The sequence below is a fragment of the Argentina silus genome, assembly GCF_951799395.1.
Source record: "Argentina silus genome assembly, chromosome: 4".
Taxonomy (NCBI): domain Eukaryota; kingdom Metazoa; phylum Chordata; class Actinopteri; order Argentiniformes; family Argentinidae; genus Argentina; species Argentina silus.
The window spans coordinates 9,794,503-9,814,321 of record NC_139658.1 but is presented as its reverse complement, the minus strand read 5'-3'; the positions used below and the strand labels follow the sequence as shown (position 1 = coordinate 9,814,321).

Sequence of the window (19,819 nt, the reverse complement as noted above, 5' to 3'; positions counted from 1 at the left end):
AGTTGATTATAAACTCTACTGCAAATCGAATTCATATTACTCAAATTCAATTAGGCAATTAAAACCTGGAAAGGGCTAATGAAATTCGTATCTCATAAATACACGACATTGCTTCAATGTATTGTTCATTCTATTTGGGAGATCAATTATAAACGATGAGAGGACACCAGAGGGATTTCTTTTGTTTGTTTTTATTAGACGTTTAGTTTTTTTTAACAGGTACCAACACAAGGCAAATTGTTAAGAATAAGATTGAATAAACAACAACGTCTAATGAGCACAGTAAAGAAAAGCGAATTCAATCAACTCAAATAATGGCTCATTATGAACTGGGAACCATTGAAAAAGAACATACCAGGAGACAATCACAATCACACATCCTGGATATTGCACCACCTAGATAACCAAAAAAAATAAATCTTGACAAACATTGTGACAGTCATCCCTCTGCCTTGCCGAGCAGTCATGTTGTTGCTAAGGGTGGGGGGTGGTGCCATTGTTTATACAGCCGAATGATGCGTGATAATGAGTGTGCCGTCTCGTAATACTGTAAAAAACCGTGATATTAACACCAGCTGAGATTTTTCGAAACAATACGTTTATTTATTATGACAGAGTCATTGTAGGAAACAGGACGTCAATAGATTGGAGAGGTGTGGTCATTCAGTGGATTCCCTGATAACAATGGTACTCTTAAATCAAAACCCTCACTACTCGTCCAGCTAATAGAATCATCAATGATGAATGAGACTTTTAAGTAGTCAAAAATTGCAATTCAACGTCCTGTAAACACTGGAACTTCCTATGAAACTGGGGTTTCAATTTATGTGTACATTGTTATTAGTCTATGGTTTGAATGGATATGGAAACATATCCATGGTAACAATAAATACTCTTCACTTCACCTCCAAAATGCTGACGGTAAATTCCAATACAATTCAAGTTTCCCAGCAAGACATACTTATTTGGATACTGAAACGAAAAATGAAATTGCTAAATAGTTTTATTACAGAGACAATCTGGGATTAGTGCATACATGTTTTGACTTTCATATTAATGCTTTATAGCAATTGATTCTTGAAGAATATAACATATAAATGCCTCATGAACTTAAATGTCTTACTCCATCAGAACCCTGAATATAAGCTTGCTTTACTCCATTGTTTGTAAACAATGTACTCATAAACAAACTGTATAGCTTCAAACATGGTTAGAAAGATAATTTCGATCTCATGGATGGTCAGTCACTGCATCCATAGCTCGGCCTATGAAATTGAGAGTGATTACATTTCTCCAGTCACATCCCTCAGCTGTTTACCAAAAAAACCTAGCAGTTTTAACTGCTTTTTTAACTGCTTTGTTGCTGTTTGAATCCCAGATTGCCCCTTTAATCAAATAAATAATGGCAACAAGTCAAGTTCTCTACACCCTCTTCGTTCCCTATTTATCCCCATTTTAAAGCACATTTCCATGGTGAGGACTGAGTGAGTCACTGGTCCTCCTTCTCCTCTCCAGCTGGTTCTGCCACTCCCGGTGATTCCCGGACGTCTTCGGGGGTTTGGCCAAATATCGCCCCGGTCCTTTTGAGGAGGTACACGCCTGCATGTAGGCCACCTACATTGACCCAGACAGTGTGGCACTTCCGCCAGAGGCCTCCCATCCTAGATATGGCCTGCGTGAGACAAATACCCCCTCTGTCAGGACACACACACTCACAGCCCAGGGGGACATGATTAACTGTGCAAGTAAAGTATTACTTGGAAAACCCATTTGGCCAAGGGCCCACCTATAGCAGCAGCAGACCAGTTTCAGTCTGAACAAGAGTTTCACAAAAGGGATTGTTGATCACAGATATTATCTGAAAATAAATGAAATGGAAATAATATGAAACCTATCCATCCACAATCACTCATTATTAGCTTGGCCTGGATTTCCACTGAAGCAGGGCTGGCCTCAGCAAGTACAGACTAGTAGGATACTGTAGGTTTTACAGTGTTTTAGTGTGTGTTTTATAATAATTTTAATCAACAAGCCATTATAAATGCTATACATGTGGACGACGCACATTTAGAATCACTGGAATACCCATTTATTATTATTTGATAGTTTACATAGCATGAAAATAGTTTAGGTGTGTTTATCAATGACAATTATTATGACATTAGCACTGCATTACCTTAGCAAAGCATTTCTTATCCTGAGTCAAGAGTGCAGCCTTTCCTGAGCCTGGTCTGCACACACGGGCCATCTCTCTCAGACAGTTGGGGTACAGGTCCCAGTTCTTCTTCCTTGAGCCCATTCTGCCAGAATACCACACACAGAAATGAACGAATAAATAAAACAAATGTTTCTCTGCTTGAATAACAATCAAAAATAGGGACAAGCTACAAACCACTGACCGATGGTTTGTCGGGGTTTGTCACAATTAAAACAGTGGTATGGTACCTTTTCCCAAAGGGCATGTCAGTAACGATGATGTCCACGGAGCTGGTCCTCATGGGTAAACGACACAGGTCCCACTGCACTGTGTCGATGGGCAGCCCTGGTGTACAGCTACGTGGGGGAGTAGAGGACTATTAGTACAACTATGACCTCATCATACCTGCCATTAAGAGGTCTTCTCATAAGGAAACTCCTGTTCGGAGGCTGAGAGAGGTGACCCTTGTGTGTACTGTGTGTTTTGGGATAGTGCTCCTGTGTGTAGAATCTCACCTGCCCTTGTCTAGTCTCTTCTTCAGGTGGTGACTGACGTTATTGACTGTGCGGTTAACTGCCATGTCGTTGTTGTCCCCGGCGATGTAGAACGACTGCTGCCATTCGATGGCTCCCTGGTCAGGAGAATCCAATCATCAATTGGCTGTTTCTGATCACTATTTTATGGAAGGCAGTTCATCTTTGTCCCAATCATCTCTTTTTTTGAATTTGCTTTTTTTAAATATGTTTTTAGGGCATTTCTGCTTTATTGGGATAGAGACAGTAGAGATTGACAGGAAGGATGGGAGAGAGACGAAGGATGACATGCAAGACGTGCCGAGCGCCAGAATCTAACCAGGAACCTTGCGAATATGTGGTATGCGCATTAGTGTGCTGCGCCACTAAGCCCCCCCCCCCCCCCCAATCATCTCTTTTTAATAACAATATCATGTGATTCAAGATGTCAGCCAGTTCAACCTTACCTCCAAAGGTATAGCTCCAGTTCCACACATGGGATCAACTATAACATCAGATGCCTGAGGTTTACAGAGACTGTGTAGAGAGAAATGTGCACGATTAAATTAAAGGAATTAAAACGATTAATGTAATTGAGCAGACATCCTGTTCTGTGACATCCATGACAATGACTATAGCTATCGCCTTACAAAAGATATCCAGGAAATGACGGGAACTTTGTTTCACAATCTGGATTGCAGTATTAGGGATTAGCCTGTCTGTTTTGAGAGTGAATGGTGGTTGGGTAAGAGACCTGAGCATGCCATAGCACAGGGTGGAGCGCAGGGTGGTGGGCCCAAAATGGGTGATGTTTCTCCGGTGAAGACTCTCTTCTGTCAGGGCGATGCCAATCACCACTTCAACATTATGGATGTTCAGCAGGACCTGGAGGAACATGAGTGGTCCATTCAATTTCAATTCATTCACATCGATGGAAATTCTAATTCAATTCACATTCATTTTCACTGAGGACTTTCATGTATTGGAATTGCAATTACAAGCAGACGATTCCAACCTATGAGAGTGTCTCATACCACAAGACAAATTCTCCACACTGTCTTCATCTAATGTACATGAGCAGACCGGATGGTACTTGCACTGGGCGATGCGACCGTGCCCCCTCTCACCCTCCCCGTCAATGTTTGTTCATTGCCAGGACAACAGCAGAAATGGCACTGGCCACAAAATAGTAAGACATTTCAGCTGTAACCATAGTCTTCTTATGCACTAAGAAAAAGCCTAAAAAACAGTGTTAAAACTCAAATGTTGACCCCCATGGATAGTCAGTCCTTGCATCCATAGCTCCGTCTATGAAATTGACAGTGGTTACTCTATAGCCCCATCCCTCAGCTGTTTATCAAAAAAGTGGCGGGGAGACCGCCTTGTTGTTTTTTGAATCTCAGACTGCCCTTTACGTATTCTATAAGTATGGTCCCAAATGCAACTTGCGTAACACCATTGTTTACAACATCCTGGATTCTCATTGGTTGAAGCCACTATATTGCCCCGGAGCACGTCTCAAATGCCACGAGTAGAGAGGAACCAGGAAATGTCAGAATACAAATCGTGACTAACTCACACTGAGGCGTCAAGTTCACCACAGATGACCCGCGTTTAAAGCCGAGAACTTTCATGGGTGAAATCTCGTAGTGTCTGCCCGGCTTTACTCACTTGACTAGAATTGCCCCTACCTCACTAAACATTATTTTAAAAACGGCATCAGTCACTCGAATAACCAGAACCGTTCCTCAATTCACATTCCTCAACTACAACTGTTTATTTTCACAGAAAAATTTTCCTCATAACTGTTCTAACCTTCTTTTGTTTGTTTTCTTTGTTTGCCACAGTAAAGTAATCCTAGCTCTGTTATCATGCCTTGAAGGCTTATCTTGACAAGCATGTGGATGATATGGTTTCTTTTGGCAGGGCCAATGGGATTTAAATGGGTGCTGGTGCAGTTGTAACAGGCTTCATGTTTACCTCAATATCAAACTTGGTCATGTCGGCTTTCCACTGGAAGAAGTCCTGCACGGCACCACCAAAGTCCCTGGCGGCCTCGTTGGATGAAAAGCTGTGTTTGTCCCCGGCCCTGTTGCACGTCACGCGGAATTTCATCACCTTGGCCTCGGGCTCCAGCTGTGCCTCCTCCAGGTCCTGCTCACCCAGGGGGCTGTCCTCCAGGTCAGGTGAACCGTCCACCTTCACGTCCCCGTCCCCGTCCCCGTCCCCGTCCCCTTGGCCTTCTGCAGACGCCTCAGGTGTCAGCTGCAGCTTCTCAGTCTCTGCTGTCACCGTCACCACAGCATCCTTGTTGCCGTTGCCTCGAGGTTTCCCCTTGGCATTATTTTTGCCTCTCCGGCGCCTTTCCGATCTTTTCTTCTTCAGAGAGTTGTTGAGTCTCCAGACCTCCAGAGCGTTGGTCCATGGAAGCTTGGAGGCCAGCTGCATAAAGTCCTCTAATGCCTCCACCTATTGGACCGAAAATGTTGTGTTTCCATGAACTACCCTGAGAGCGATGGGCAAGAGAGCTGGCCTCAACACTTTACATAGTACCTGTATAGTAGTACTGCAGTAATTACTGTAGTAATATAACAAATAGTATGTTAAATATAAGATAGATTTTTTGTAAATTCATGGAAATTTGCTGTTTTACTCTATTTAACTCCAATGCTATATAGTCTAATTATACAGTAAAGCACTTATTCAGTTACTATGTCACAGATGTTAATAAAATTATTAATAGAGAAATTAAAGTGTCACTACGGGCATTAGAACAACACTTAGTGTATTACAATTAGTGTAAAGTGTAATTCAAAAAGGTAAGTATCTGTTATGAAATCACAGAAAGTGCATGAAGCTGCATGCATTCAGGAGCCTGATGCTGTAACCAAGAGAGACGTACAAATTCAACCCTGAGTCTGGAATTCTCCCATTTCTCAGTGGGATCTGGTTACACACTTTTTCCAAAACCACATAAACAAGTTACCACAACAGCCACAGTTTTCAGGGGAAATGACAGTTCCATGCTAAGAGTACAGGATATGAAACATAAAGGGTGTTAGATATGATGATAAAAAAGATTACGACGTACGAAAAACAAGGAGTGTACAGAACATAACGTATTTAGGTAAATTATCCCTTCCCTAAATCCTATTGCTGAAGGGGAGAGAGAGAGAGAGAGAGAGAGAGAGATGGGGTAGAAACCTAATGTGTGCCTACTTGGTACTAACATGCTCTGACAGTGGGACCAGAGACCAGGGCAGAGCCCAGAACAGAACACTGGGTAAAGTATGTCAAAAGAATAGGGACTCACTGTCCTATAATGTTATAAAAAAAATAAAAAATAAATCAGTTTGATCAGTTTCAGGATGGTGTTTCATCAGTTTCAGGATGGTGTTGATATTGTAGCTGTTTATACCCGCAGCTTGCATGGTAAACAGCTTGTATGGTAAACCTCCCATGTGTTACAATGAGCAACGTCCTCCTATTTCAATCTCCACAAGCTTCCACTGATAAAACAACTTAATACAGCAGAAAGCTCTGCTTATCCTTGCCATCCTGACTTAAAGAGTGATTGTTGCAGTGACGTAGGCAGGCACAGAGTCCTGGCTCTGTCCTCATACCCTGTGCCAGGTCTCCCCACTCTGCACCAGGAACTGTCCCCCTCCAGATTAAAAATTCAGAGACATACAAATGTACCTTTGATTCTTTAAACTGATAGTTGTCATATTCTTCAACCACGACAAACAGGTTGTCCACAGACTTCAGATGATGTACCTATAACAAAAGAGGAGGCACAGTTAAAAAGGCTCTTAAAACTAAGCATTTTGTCTTCTTTTAGCTCCATACACCAACGGTTTGGATTTGAAATAACAATTACTATGACGTTCAAGTAGAGATTCTCATTATTCCAGCCCTCCCCCTCCCCAAGACGACATTTATCAAAGTGGTAAAATTCCACTCCCAACTAGTTAAAAGCATTCCTCACATTATCACATTGCTCCTTAGTGAAGTAGCCATAACAACCACACAAGTGATGGAATGCTGGTAAATGAAGACCAGGTTATAAGGTTATTGACCAATTCTGGAGTTGAGGCCAATGTATAATACATGATTCATCACAATTATACCACAAAGCGTACAAAGTGTGAGTGCCATACCCCTGACTTTGTTAGGAATATACTGTTTAAAGGAAATCGTAAAGTAGCTAAGTAGTCACATCGATAAACAAATATTCTTGAAGGGATAACTTCCCCCTTTTAAGGCGTTTTCAAACCTTAAAAGCTCTTAATCAAAGTCAACCTCAAAAGAAATAGCCAAACCTTTTTAGGTAATCTAAGGGAGGAATAAATAACCTCAACCCTGAGTCTGGAATTGGTTACACACTTTTCCAAAAAACACATAAACAAGTTACCACAACAGCCACAGTTTTCAGGGGAAATGACAGTTCCATGCTAAGAAAACAGGATATGAAACGGGTGTTAGATCTCCCAGCCCATCTTACCTGTGCGAGCTTATCTGTGGTTATTTGAAAGTATATCCGGCCACGGTCCTTACTTATTTTTGCATCAACACCAATTTTCTCCTTGACTTCCTCTGCGGCAGTGATCTCAAACCCTGTTGGCACTGTTGCTCCGATGGTGACTATGATGATGGCATCACTGGCTGTCTCACCCTCGGAGCTGCTGGCTTCCACAGCACTATCTCCCTGTGTTGACATTCTGTCACTGCACACTTTGTTTTTCCAAGTAACTGCAAGCAAGCAATGTACCTGGGGGAAGGTTGTATATATATATTACCATGCAAAATCAGCTACAGTAGACCAATTCTCTCCGAGAAAGCAATGACAGGAATAAGTACTTGCAATAGCACTTATGTTACAATGATGACATCTATTCTCAAGTCAAATAGCTAACTGGTTGAGATGTAGGATGGAGAGCAAGAGTTCCTTTCCCCAGTCGTTGCCTCAATAAATCTGACCGGCCTAACGTTACTACTTCTCAGTGGCACATCTCAAATCTCTGCTAAATGGCTAGCTAAGTGGCTACAGCTAGCCGGCTGATCTTGTTATCAACATCTATAGTCTGTCGGAAAACCTTTGACATCTATAAAACATTTATTGGAATCAACAAATTGTCCTATACAAACCTACCCGTGAATGAGTAGTGGAATACACCTATTTTACAGTGTTGAACAATTCAGTGCACCATCTGCATGTCAGGCATCTTCATCACAACACATCTGTTCCCTGCAACACACGTGGGGGCAGCGAGCAAAGTACTTCCGGGTATCTTGACTGAACGAGTTTGCGATATGACCGGTAGAGGGCGTCCGAGTGCCACAGGTGAATGAATATGCGACAACGAGCTCACACTCATAGGTAGGCGGACTGTAACTCAATAATTCACGACAACACCTCGAAATGACTTTGTTGATTTGCTATTGATTTCAAGATAACAGTAAAAGCATCAAGGAAACTACAAAGTTACTATTGAAATCTTGAAACTTTTGGGAGTACAACCCTATTCAATTTAAAGACAAAAGCTTAAGAGAGAGAGAGAGAGAGAGAGAGAGAGAGAGAGAGAGAGAGAGAGAGAGAGAGAGAGAGAGAGAACAGAAATAACACCATGGCAGCCTGTGTCACATGACTGAGTTTCTGTGTTCCAGATGGGATTGTTTGTTGCTCCCTAGCAGGGAGGGGGCCGGAGGGGCTGCCTGTGAGATCCGCCACACATGATTCTCACATCTCCAGCTCTGTGTTTACCCTCACACACCAGCCAGCCAGTCAGACAACACACACACGATCCCTCTCTCACCCCCAACCCAAAAAGAGAGAAGAAGAAAAGAGGAAAAAGAGAGAGATTGAGTAGCAAAATGAAAGAAAGAAGAAGATGAAAAGAAAGAGGGAAGAAAGAGGGAAAAGAAAGTAAAAGAGAGGAAGGGCACTTATTAATCCTGCAGTATTTATTTGACATACTTCTCTCTAGCTGAGGCCAATGTACGTTTCATAGCTTACGTTCTGTTAGTAATTAGGGGAATCTGATGGCTTGCCAAGGAAAGTGAGCTCTCATTTGAAGGGTGGCCATGAGGACTTGTATTCCCCAACAGTCTTGCCACTGTTTACAGATGAAGAGGGAGACAGTAATGTTTACTGGCATAACTAACTTGTGTAGATAAAGTAGTTAATAGTAGACATGCCACATCCAAAAGAGGAAGATCAAATGATTGTGCAGTATGGAGTTTATAGTGTGTGTTGTTTTCTTTGCGTATTTCTTTTTTTTCAACAAAGTATTCATTTGTTGGTCCAGACCTTAGTTGTAGCAAGGCTTCGGAATTTGGGTTTTAAAACTCCATCGTCATCATCATCATCATCTTCTCTTCTCTTCTTTTCACCACCCCATCCTCAGCAGTTAACCACGCTTATCCTGTGAATGGGGGGGTAGAATAACTGTCCCTCTCTGTCACATTTTTTACCTTTGATTAATTGTCCCATGTGAGAGTCTGATGAGAAAGGAGCAGCAGAGCCTGTCATCTGCTGGAATTCTGGCTCAGTGCTTGAGATCACTCTCCATCTGTCTTCAGACACCCAAATACCTGTTGGGAAACATGCCTCAACCTTTTCTCTGGTCATTTCCTTTGCGGAAAGTGGTGAACAAAAAATAGTATCATAACTTTAGGTTGCCAATAGTTTAAGTTTAAGTTTGTTATGGTTCATAGTGCATTTCACCAGATTCTCAACACACTTCACCTCAGATAAAAAAAACCATACACGTAAGATAACAATGGATAAAGAGAAAACATAAATAAATAGCAATGTCATCGTTGTGTCATGTTTCTTTTGTATTTTTAGCGCATGTGATGTCCTATAAATTTAAACACGACTTGATCGATCTAATTAAACGGACTCAGTATTGAACACCGAAGTGTAATTAAAAAGTAATTAAAAGGTAATGTCTATAACACCTTGATTAGTCAGAGTGAGAGTCTGGAAGGTTTGTGTTGGTATTTGTTGGTGCCTCGCTAAGAACACTCTCCCACGCAGCAGGTGGCGGCTACTCCCACACTGGGTCAGAAATAGTTTCTCTAACCAACTGTAATCAGAAAAACATTCTCTAACGCAGGAGTTTAAACTGATATTGTAAGTACATACACATCTTCAGTATGGTATTTCCACGTAGCAAAATCTTGGTTAGGGTAGGGTAGTTAAGTATGAACGTGGAGTATGCCTTGTAAGAGAATGATTTGTAAGGACAAACAGAGTAGACCTATATTGTATCAACTTATTGGATCAACCCTGGGCTACAGCACACAAAGACACATTCATCAGAACTAATCTTTTTTTTCAGAGTTAGAGTATGCCTCTTTCTTATTTTTGACTGTACCTATAGTCGAACAACCCAATGGAACAGATACTGTAACCCATCTCAGGTTTATAAATCACCTCAGGATTAATCAGGAGGAGACTCCATGTATTTGAACCAAACAGTCCTGTCCTGTCTGTCCCTATTATACTCATCTGCCAGCCTCCCACAGCATGGGGGTCACTCTGGGGGTCACTCCTAAGGGGCCAGAGTGACACTCTCCTTTTGTTTGCCACTCCCCTTTGGTCCAGAGGTCATCCAATCAGCTCCACTACAGCTCCCACTCCTGCCACTTCTTCTTAGTGTCAGAGGCGTGAAGAAGAAGGCCCTTTCTATAATTGTTAGAAACTTGATTACTTGCCGTCCTCTCCTCCGTCTTCTACTCACTTCTTCTTAAAAAAGCATTGGAGGAGAATATCTAAGGGGAGGAACCTAGATCTTCTCCTCCAATACATTTGAGTGAGTGGAGGACAAGGAGAAGATGCAAGGAATCAACCATTTAGAAAGAGCAGAAGAAGAAGAAGAAGAAGAAGAAGAAGAAGAAGAAGAAGAAGAAGAAGAAGAAGAAGAAGAGGTGTCTGGAGAACTGTAGACAGTGAGACTGTAGTGAGACAGTCTCTTGTAGAGCTCTTCTACTCTCTAAGCTTTGGGACTAATCTCCAACTTGGAGCGAGGCTGAGAGCGCAGGCTCTCCAGCAGCCACTTTATTCACCGACATGAAAGAGTGCTCAAAGCAATCACGTATGATAAAGGCAAAACCCTGCGGGATTTACTCTGTCTCAAAGTCTCTGGCGAGAGTGTTCTCAGGTTCTCTCTCAATGTGGTATTACTCATGAGGGGATAAATGACTGCTCTAAGAGCTGCTCTAATGAGACTTGCTGTACTGTATAGGCCCTTTCAAGTCAACACATATGATCACATATGCACCACTTTTCATTGGCATTGACCAAACACTGGCTTGATATGAGGGGGAAAGGGTTTACATCTTTGATGTGTTGGAGAAACAGAGAGGGATAGCTGTATGCAGGTTCTGGTTTCATATGAATATAAGATCATTCAAAAGGTTTTTTGCCAACATCAAGCACAAACCATTAATTTGGGTTAGTCCCAGTGGATACACCCCATATTATGTATTACATGCACAGAGGTCCATGCTCTTTATTAACTTTGGGAGAACATATTTGTGTACATACTATACATAGGGCTAGAGAAATCAGAGACATTATCAAAGAGCTCCTGAGAATGATTATCATGGATCTTGAGTCTAGTCCACCCCCTTGGATTTCAGTCAAGGCTTCAAATTACATTAGCCAGAGCCCTGAGCCCCTTTCACTGAGTTGGAAAAATTAAATCAATGACTCATAACCTGAATTCACTTAACAGTGACAAAGAACAATACATACCCCAACTGCAGCTGAGAGCCAGATGTGGACTGTAAAAGAAAAACTTTGAGGCCAGTTTATGATGTACTGTAGGACATATTTTAGATTTCTGAGGAGAGGCATGGCTTTGGTAATGACTATTTATCTGACCTGAATTAGTAGAATGGTTCACTGACAATACAAAAACATGTGTTCCAAATTCCCTCGTTCTGCACTCAAGGAAAACATCATTGTGAAAATGCAATCAATGACAGAGAAGTTAAACAGTTTCAATAAGTTAATAATTTTTGTTATTACATAAATTCCGTATGCTTTTCTCTTTTTCACAAAAGTTTGTCAGTCACATCAGCATTTATCTCCTGAATTCCAGAGACCTACGCTGAGAGGTCAATCGGAAGGACTCCTGTCAATGGAGTCACAATTCCAAAATGTGACTGTTCTGTCTCTCTAAAAAGGGCAGACTTTCGTGAAAATGCCATTTTAGTGGGCGAGAGAGGCAGAACTGCATCACCATGAGCCAAGCACTGGCAACGACCACTGTTGCCTAGCATCACTTATCACAAACGTTTCAGGGTACATTCTATGCATGTATTTTAATACGATATGATATACCTACTGTCCTGTATGTGTCCAATGTTGTTTCTCTACTCAGTTTGAACAGTATGGTCTGTGTGGAACCCAATCCTGCATCTCTGGAGACACAGTGGTGCTCCCATTAGGAATTCCTCTGAGCTTCAGAGTGCACGGAGCCTAGGCAATTTTCAAGGGATTATTGGTGATCTGAAAGGCTCTTATGTCCATGCAAAGCCATCCCTGGATGGAGGGGAGAGGATGAGAGTCATGGGAAGGAGCAGGTCTGGAAGCTTATCCCTCTTCGTTGCTCTCTCCGAGCTCTGACAATCACCATGACTTATGACCTGCAGCAGTCAAAGGTCAAGTTAGGTATTCACACTTTCTCACTCTCAAGGAGCAGATTACACTCTCTTTCTTCCGGTGGTGTAACATAGCAAATATATGACCGTTTTATTTATCTGTCTACTGAGTACATTATAGGTACATTGTAATATTGTGTACAGTATTGGGTATTCCATTTATGGGGTATCTATTGTACAGTACTCCTACTCCCGAGCAGGGTCAATTTCAAAGCTACAACAATATGATTTTATTATGAATATTGATTGTAATGTGTTTGTAAACTGCCTTCACTGTGTCACAGTAACTAATAATACCGGATTGATTTTCATAGAGAAAACAAATGTTGTTGCATACTGCAGCAACCCTCTACAGAGAAATTATGCATTCCACTTGTTTTTGTACCACAGGAATGGGACTCATTATGTAGCAAGGGAGTTGTTCTTATGCCAAATGCTCTATTATATCTGGATATAACTTTCTCTCTCTCTCTCTCTGCAGTATTATTCTAATTCTATCTCTCTACCATGGAACCAGACAGATTCCCTGGGTCCTGACATTGTTTCCCTTGTGCCTCAGTTCCACACGGAGAGACTAACAGTGGCTCCCTACTCTGCTTCTTTAGAATGAAATACTGAAGGGAGGCTCACAATGGATCTTTGTGCCTGAAAAACAGTGAAGTCATAGTTTCCCAGGCCCCCCCCCCACCCCCCCTCAGAGATGCCTAGCAATGAGGGGGAGAGGGGGAGTTGGGGGCTCTGCTGACTTTCTTTGGTGGTAAACAAAAGAGAAGAATTCATCCTGGTGTCCCTCTGGCCTTCCGGGGGTCTTCTTTTTGAATCTCTCAGCACTTCAACACAGCTGCTCAATGTCACAGGTGAATTACTGGTGGCCCCCTTAGCCCACATCCCCTTCTCCTTCTCCCCATCTAAGATGACCAGTGGCAGTCTGTAGGTGCCATTTTTTCAATCTCATTTCATAGCAAAAACATTAACACTAAGTACCATTTACATTGCAATCTACAAACTATACAGTAGGCTATACAGAGGAATTCATAATTTTTCTTTCATAGTTTTTTCTTTGAAACACTCCCATGGCACAGTGACAAAGGTCACAATGATGTTCATGCATAAGATACAAGGACAAACACATCTCGCTAAAAGGCTAAGCAGCGAGACCTGGGGCTCTCCACGGGAGGTGCAGTACCAAGGTACAGCAGACTGAGATAACACAACCCAGAGAGTCCACACACACAGACACACACGCAAGCAAGCACACACGCATGCATGCACAGGCACGCGCGCACACACACACACACACACACACACACACACACACACACACACACACACACACATACACACATACACACACACACACACACACACACCGCCAGAAGCCATTTAGAATGCCTGAGGGGATTTTTTCTGTGAACCGAGCTGTGTATTCTCCTCAGGCAGGTGTTCATCAGCCAGAAAATATCTTCAGACAGCAGTGGTCGAGGGAAGAAACCACATCCTATTTTTACAGCCATTATTCTTGGGAAAGCATCAGGGGCATGTTAAACAGTATGCCCAGGTTAGTGTGAATGGATGTTCTGGGGAGGTTTAAAGAGGCACACTCTCATCTCTGCAACCGATCAATGAGACTCTCCAGAGTGAGTGGTTATCTCTGCACCTAATTTATGCAGTGGCATGCCCTCCCATTACAGCAATGTGCCAAGCTGGTGTCGCAAACCACAAACTGACATAAGGCTCTGCCACAATTATGAGCTTTACGCTTAAGTGCCTGTCAGAGTCGTTACAAACCATTACTGTAGCTAACTATCTTCCACGAATCAATTAAAGGTGATACATAAACAGTTTGTGCACCTGCTGGGGGAAAACCTCTGATTTATGGAATTGTAGAGTAAATAGTAAGAGGGGAATGGATCCTATTTTAATATTAATTCATAATCAACCTTCTCTCTCTCTTCATAATCAACCTTCTCTCTCAAATGACTTTCTCGAAATGTAATCTTTCCATACGGACAAACTTCCTTGGGCAAGACATTCAAAGCCACGTGATTATCTCATCGGTCTGCATAATCCATATCTTAAGGAATGTGCATAAAATCGGATAGGCCTCTATCGTTTTTGCAGGTTTGCATAGTTGTGCAATCTCAGTCTGAGTGAATGACTGGTCTCCCCTGACCTGGGTATTGTATAGCAACGCGATACTGACAGCAAGGCCAGCAAGGCCCCCAGATCCCTAAAAAACACACTCCTAAAACACCTAGCTGACAGGACCTGTCAGAGAGTACCCCTCATGTCTCAGGTCCCACAATGGCTGCCTTTGAAAACCTCGCTTTTCTTAGTCCCCCCCCCGGTATTCTCAGGATGTGATGCTAGGATACTCAAACTGCCATCTCACATTTAACACAGTGAGCAGGTGGTGCAAGAATGAGGAGTCAGCCTAACTAACACACGAACATGAGTCATTGTGACATTTCAGTGAAAGATGATTCATAGTGCTGTGAATGTTGAAGGAAAACAACAATAACAACAAGCGCAAATGTGGTATATAGATTCAATTGACTGCGAACAGCTCAAGCCAAAGTGAGAATAAGACATAAATGATTTAAAATCTGTCAGGGGGGAAAGGGAAGCACTACTTTTTTTTTCGTCTCAAACTGAGCAGTACTTTGTCTTCTTGATAGTCTTCTCTAATTCCATCAATCCTACTGCATGGTATATTCCCCTGTTTCCAATATGTGCTCAACCATATTTCACACTTTATTCTCATGCCAACACAATGTTTAAGGCTCTGTTACAGCAACATTAGCCCAGTGGGGACAATATTTATTTACACCTCTGTTGCCAAGCTTATAATCATCCATACATCGTTTGCTAATTTGACACATTGTAGCACTTGTATGTATGGCGTCTCCATTAAGAAAAACAGCTACAGATCTCACTACAGATCCAAAGTACATTGTGTGAGTGTCCCTGTGCAGTCCTACATGTGACATTGGGAAAAAACCCCATAAAGTCCCATTATGATAAAGATTCCCATTCTCTCTCCATGGGAGACCTGGGATAGGGTTCCATGAGTAGTAGAGAGGTGCTGAGGGCAGTGGTGAATCAGTGGAGGCTGGTGGAGGGAGACGTCGGAGGACGGGCTCATTGTAATGCCCACAATGAAATAAGGAATGATATGTGTGTTTGATACCATTTCTTATTCCATCCCATGCATTACAATGAGCCCATCCTCCGGTGTCTACCTCCACCAGCCTCCACTGAGGTGAATAGTCACCTGACTGTGCTGTAAGTGACAAAGTCCCTCACCCCCCAGGGTTAGGGTTAGGGTGCAGATCCCTGTAACACGGAACACCAACTCACCTTTATCTAGGAGTACAACAATAACCTTGCATATTCTAAAACCATGCCCACCAGCATAGACGTAAACATACAACCCATGCCCCCACCTCTGACACTGCCTTCACACTAGCATATCAAAGCAACGTGCTTGTGCTGTGCCCACCTTAACCCACAATGCCCTGAGGCATTTTCCCCTCACATCCCCACCTCCAGTGCCTCCTACCCCCGAGCCGAGAACAGGACCTGCATATCAAGTGTGTGTGATATAACAGTGTGTCTGAACACATTAATGTGATAGTCTGAGGCTGAGGTTCAAGCCAGCGGATAGAGGCTTTCGCTCTCTCAGCACCGCGGAGGAACTGCTGTTGATATTACAATATGGCTCTTTAAGGGCCAGAGCCTTGGGAGTAATGCTGGTAAGCATCATGACTGTAAGGGTGAGGTACCAGGTCAATGAACACTAAAGAGGGCATATTTGCCATGGTAACAGGAGAATGACAGGGGAGGAATGAAAAGGTAATTTCAGGTTGGCTATGTACTCATGTCGATTTTAGATTTTGTTCAAACTATGATAAAATAATTTGAAAGAGAGAGAGAAAGAAAGAGAGAGAGAGAGAGAAAGAGAGTGTCAGAGTCAGACTGGGTGCTTCAGGGAGGGGGGTTCTACAATGGGAGGAGACTCAAGTGACGTTCGACTCAATTCATCTTTCCCTGCAGCGCAAATTTTCAGAACACGCACAGCTAATCATAGAATGATCGGAGTCCGCCTTGCACATACTGCTGTACATTTTCGGGCACACTGAAATTAAGAAAACATCAACCATAGGAATGGGTGAACACCAACATCCCCATTATTCTCTGTTGACTATTTTCTTGGTTTAAATTGCAGGACTTTGATTTTTCTCCGCTGCATCTTATGCTTTGGATGGCATGGTTATCGAAAGAAAGGAGGAGCCCCTATTCCTTCACCAAAGCATAGCACTCTACCAGAGAAAAGAGAGATAGGAGCCCGATGCAGGTGAGCATTAGGGGAGCTCTCTCTAGTTTTGAAATAGCATTTCTTCATTTACAAACCAGTGTTACTTGCAGAACGAGAAGAGAACGTTAGAGGAATTTCCTTGATTGCGCGAATCGGAGACAAATAGCAGAGAAGACGGAGGAAAACGCTGCAAGCGGAGAACCATCACCGAGGACCTCGCGCGCAAGGCTCGACATCTCACTGGGTCTCACCCTCACACCTCAGGAAAAATGTCATCTCTCGGTAAAGTCAAGAAGGACAAGGAGATCATAGGAGAGTATGAAACACAAGTCAAAGGTGGGTAAAGTGCATATATTGATGGATACTGTATGCTATACTGATCTTATCGACGGGTTGTGCAGATACAGCTATGCCTGGTAATGTAGTAAGAGTTACATACTGGGACAAAAGTATAGGAAACTCATAATTAGCTTTTAAATTAAAAAAATAAATAAAATGTATCAATACATTCATGCACTACAGTGTAATGTTAGTTGCTGGCGTGTCAGCATCACCTACTTTGGGTTGGCTATACGGTATCAGGCCTACATTTATCAGCCGCGCTATCTTGGCTGTTCTGAGAATGTTTAAAACATCACCTGGTGTGCCCAACACTCAAGTGACAGATAATCTGTCAACACATTATGTAGGCTATAACAACCTTGGCCAATAGACAGCGCACAAGTGGGATTAAGACCATAATAGCCGACCTTTGAATATTTATTTTAGGAAATCAGGAAGCATACCTGAGGTCCCATATCTTTCAAGATGCCAATTAAGTATGTGTATGAAATTTTTGGCTATTGCATTGGGTTTGGATTTGGGTCAATGTGGTTGAGGAGCTGCACGCTGCTGCTCGCTTTGTTGCTGGGTAGAACGATCTGTGTAGTGTCAAGCGCCGTCCGTGTGATGGGAGGAACTGGAGGGCGAGCTCCGTTAATTGCGCTCCTTTGTTTACGTTTATTGAGCCTTTGAGCCAGGCACACCACACTGCATGCTGTACTAATGCACTGGAAGAGTAAACACATCCCACTTTGAGTGTCAATCAAACACATTTACTAAGAGTAATAATTTATTGGATTATCTGTGTTGAGATTCCATTCTTTTATGAGATGGTGAAAAAACTATGAAGGTAGATCATCTCAGATAATCTCACAAAAGAAACCCCCTAGGCTTCTTAGGCTTCTTAGTGTGTATTGATTAATAAACTTACGAGAGTAATACACTATATATTATGGAATGTTATCTGAAAAATATAAACAACTGTAGCCTATTTGCTAAATATTAATTTAGAAAATCATACATCATACAGAACACTGTTCAGGGGTCATTATGATTAGTATAAACATAATATATTAAATACAAACATGTGTTTTTATGCCTCAAGCTGGTGGTATTTGTGACATCCTAGGAACAACATTCCGTGTGTGTGTGTGTGTGTGTGTGTGTACATGTCTGTGTTTGTGTGTAGGCGTGTGTGTTTGTGTGTGTGTGTACATGTCTGTGTTTGTGTGTGTGTGTGTGTGTGTGTGTGTGTGTGAGTTGCATAGGGAAGGAGGGACTCTGCTATCACTGTGCTGCTGTGACAAAACAACATTGCAGGTCTTGTGGGCTCTGTGTTCAGGCTTACATGGCTCTTGGCACTTCAGGCTCAGAGCAGAGGTTCTAACCCTCTCAGGGACTGTAACAATATCTCCACTGACAGCTCACACTTAGAGGAGACATATCTAGGCCTGGGTAATGTGAGATACAGAAGACAATCTTTTTTCTGACTGTATAGAGAGAAAAAAAATCTCTGAATTGTTTTGCCCTTTGCAACAGATCAAGCTCATTTTCACAAATTGTGATGTTTGGAATAATTTTACCCAGGTGCATTTTAGACTGTACCGCAGGCTTGATCATTTTGCTGCTCACTGACCTTTCACTCATAGTTATTGTGAGTCATTCATTTGACAGTGTGTTCACTTTCACTCTTCACACCCTGTAAGTGTATATGAACACATGTATACGGGCGAGATTCTGTCTCATTGATTTTAAAGTCATGGATTATCTCTAATCTAGTAATGGATCATAGGCTGATAGAATGAGGTTGTGATTTAGGCCTAGATTAAGGCTATTACCGAGGTCCTAAAGGGATATAGCTGGGAAGGATTTGTAGCTTATTGTCAAGCCTGTCAATCTGTTATTCACCATGTTTATCACTGTGTTGTGGCGAGACACGGTTTGAAATAATATCAATGATGCAATTTCACCCACACACTACCATCCCCGATAATCCTACCCTGTTCTGTTACAGTGACTAAGGGCTGGTTTCCCAGACCTAGATTAAGCCTAGTTCTAGACTGAAAAGCATTTAATTTAGAGAATATCCATTGAAAGTGTGATTACATCCAGGATAAGGCTTAATCTGTGTCCAGGAAACCGCCCTTACTGTCTCTGTGTTCTATAGTGGTGGTTGAGTGTGAACTATCTAGGCTAACTTCAGAAGCACTACCTGGGAGAGGGAGCTTCTGGACCTACATTATTGAGAGAGAGAGAGAGAGAGAGAGAAACTGTCTTCATCACCATGAAATGTCTTATACATATTGTAAGATTTGGAAGACAGGGAATAGTTGAACATGTGCTTGAAAAGGCTGAAGTGTTCAGAAATGCTGTAAATAATGGAAGCCCATCCAAATGAGACACAGCAAGAAGAAGGTGACAGTAGCTAACTTTACATGTCTACAATAAGGAGGAATCACTGTCTGCACCGGGCGAATGAAGAGAACATTCACAACCAGTGTTGCTAAATAGACCTAGTTCAGTCTCAGGGTGATGAAGACCCCCCCCCCCCCCCCCCCCCCCACACACACACACACACACATACACACACCCACCACTCTCACTCAGTCGGTAGCTGCACTAATACGATGCTGCAGGGGCTTATGGCTGATGATCCCCTGAGTCAAGCACACAGCACAACACAACTCCCCCCCCAACCGCCAGACCCTCAGAAGCTCAGAAGAGTGTGTGAACAGCTACTACAGGATTAAAGGTTTGATCTACAGCAACAGCACTCCTTGTTGTACGACTGTACTT

General features: G+C 42.5%; 2 protein-coding genes across 3 annotated transcripts in view; one reads left to right on the top strand and one right to left on the bottom strand.

Annotated features, from left to right (window-relative positions):
* Window positions 1-214: 214 nt before the first annotated feature.
* thumpd3 (THUMP domain containing 3) lies at window positions 215-7,973 on the bottom strand. Its single transcript, XM_083668030.1, has 10 exons — window positions 7,862-7,973; window positions 7,214-7,480; window positions 6,409-6,486; window positions 4,690-5,178; window positions 3,464-3,594; window positions 3,177-3,246; window positions 2,713-2,828; window positions 2,446-2,553; window positions 2,177-2,300; window positions 215-1,672 (listed from the first exon to the last, which is right to left on the bottom strand). The coding sequence occupies exons 2-10, from the start codon at window positions 7,427-7,429 to the stop codon at window positions 1,490-1,492; spliced, it is 1,515 nt and encodes a 504-aa protein (XP_083524156.1). The 5' UTR covers window positions 7,430-7,480; window positions 7,862-7,973; the 3' UTR covers window positions 215-1,489.
* An 8,998-nt stretch (window positions 7,974-16,971) lies between these two features.
* Window positions 16,972-19,819, top strand: part of srgap3 (SLIT-ROBO Rho GTPase activating protein 3) — a gene marked incomplete at its 5' end in the record, with an annotated part of 69,358 nt that continues 66,510 nt past the window's right edge. For both annotated transcript variants that reach the window (XM_083669005.1, XM_083669004.1), the window contains one exon: window positions 16,972-17,038. In XM_083669005.1, coding sequence (XP_083525131.1) covers window positions 16,972-17,038 — 67 coding nt within the window. The remainder of the gene's footprint in view (window positions 17,039-19,819) is intronic.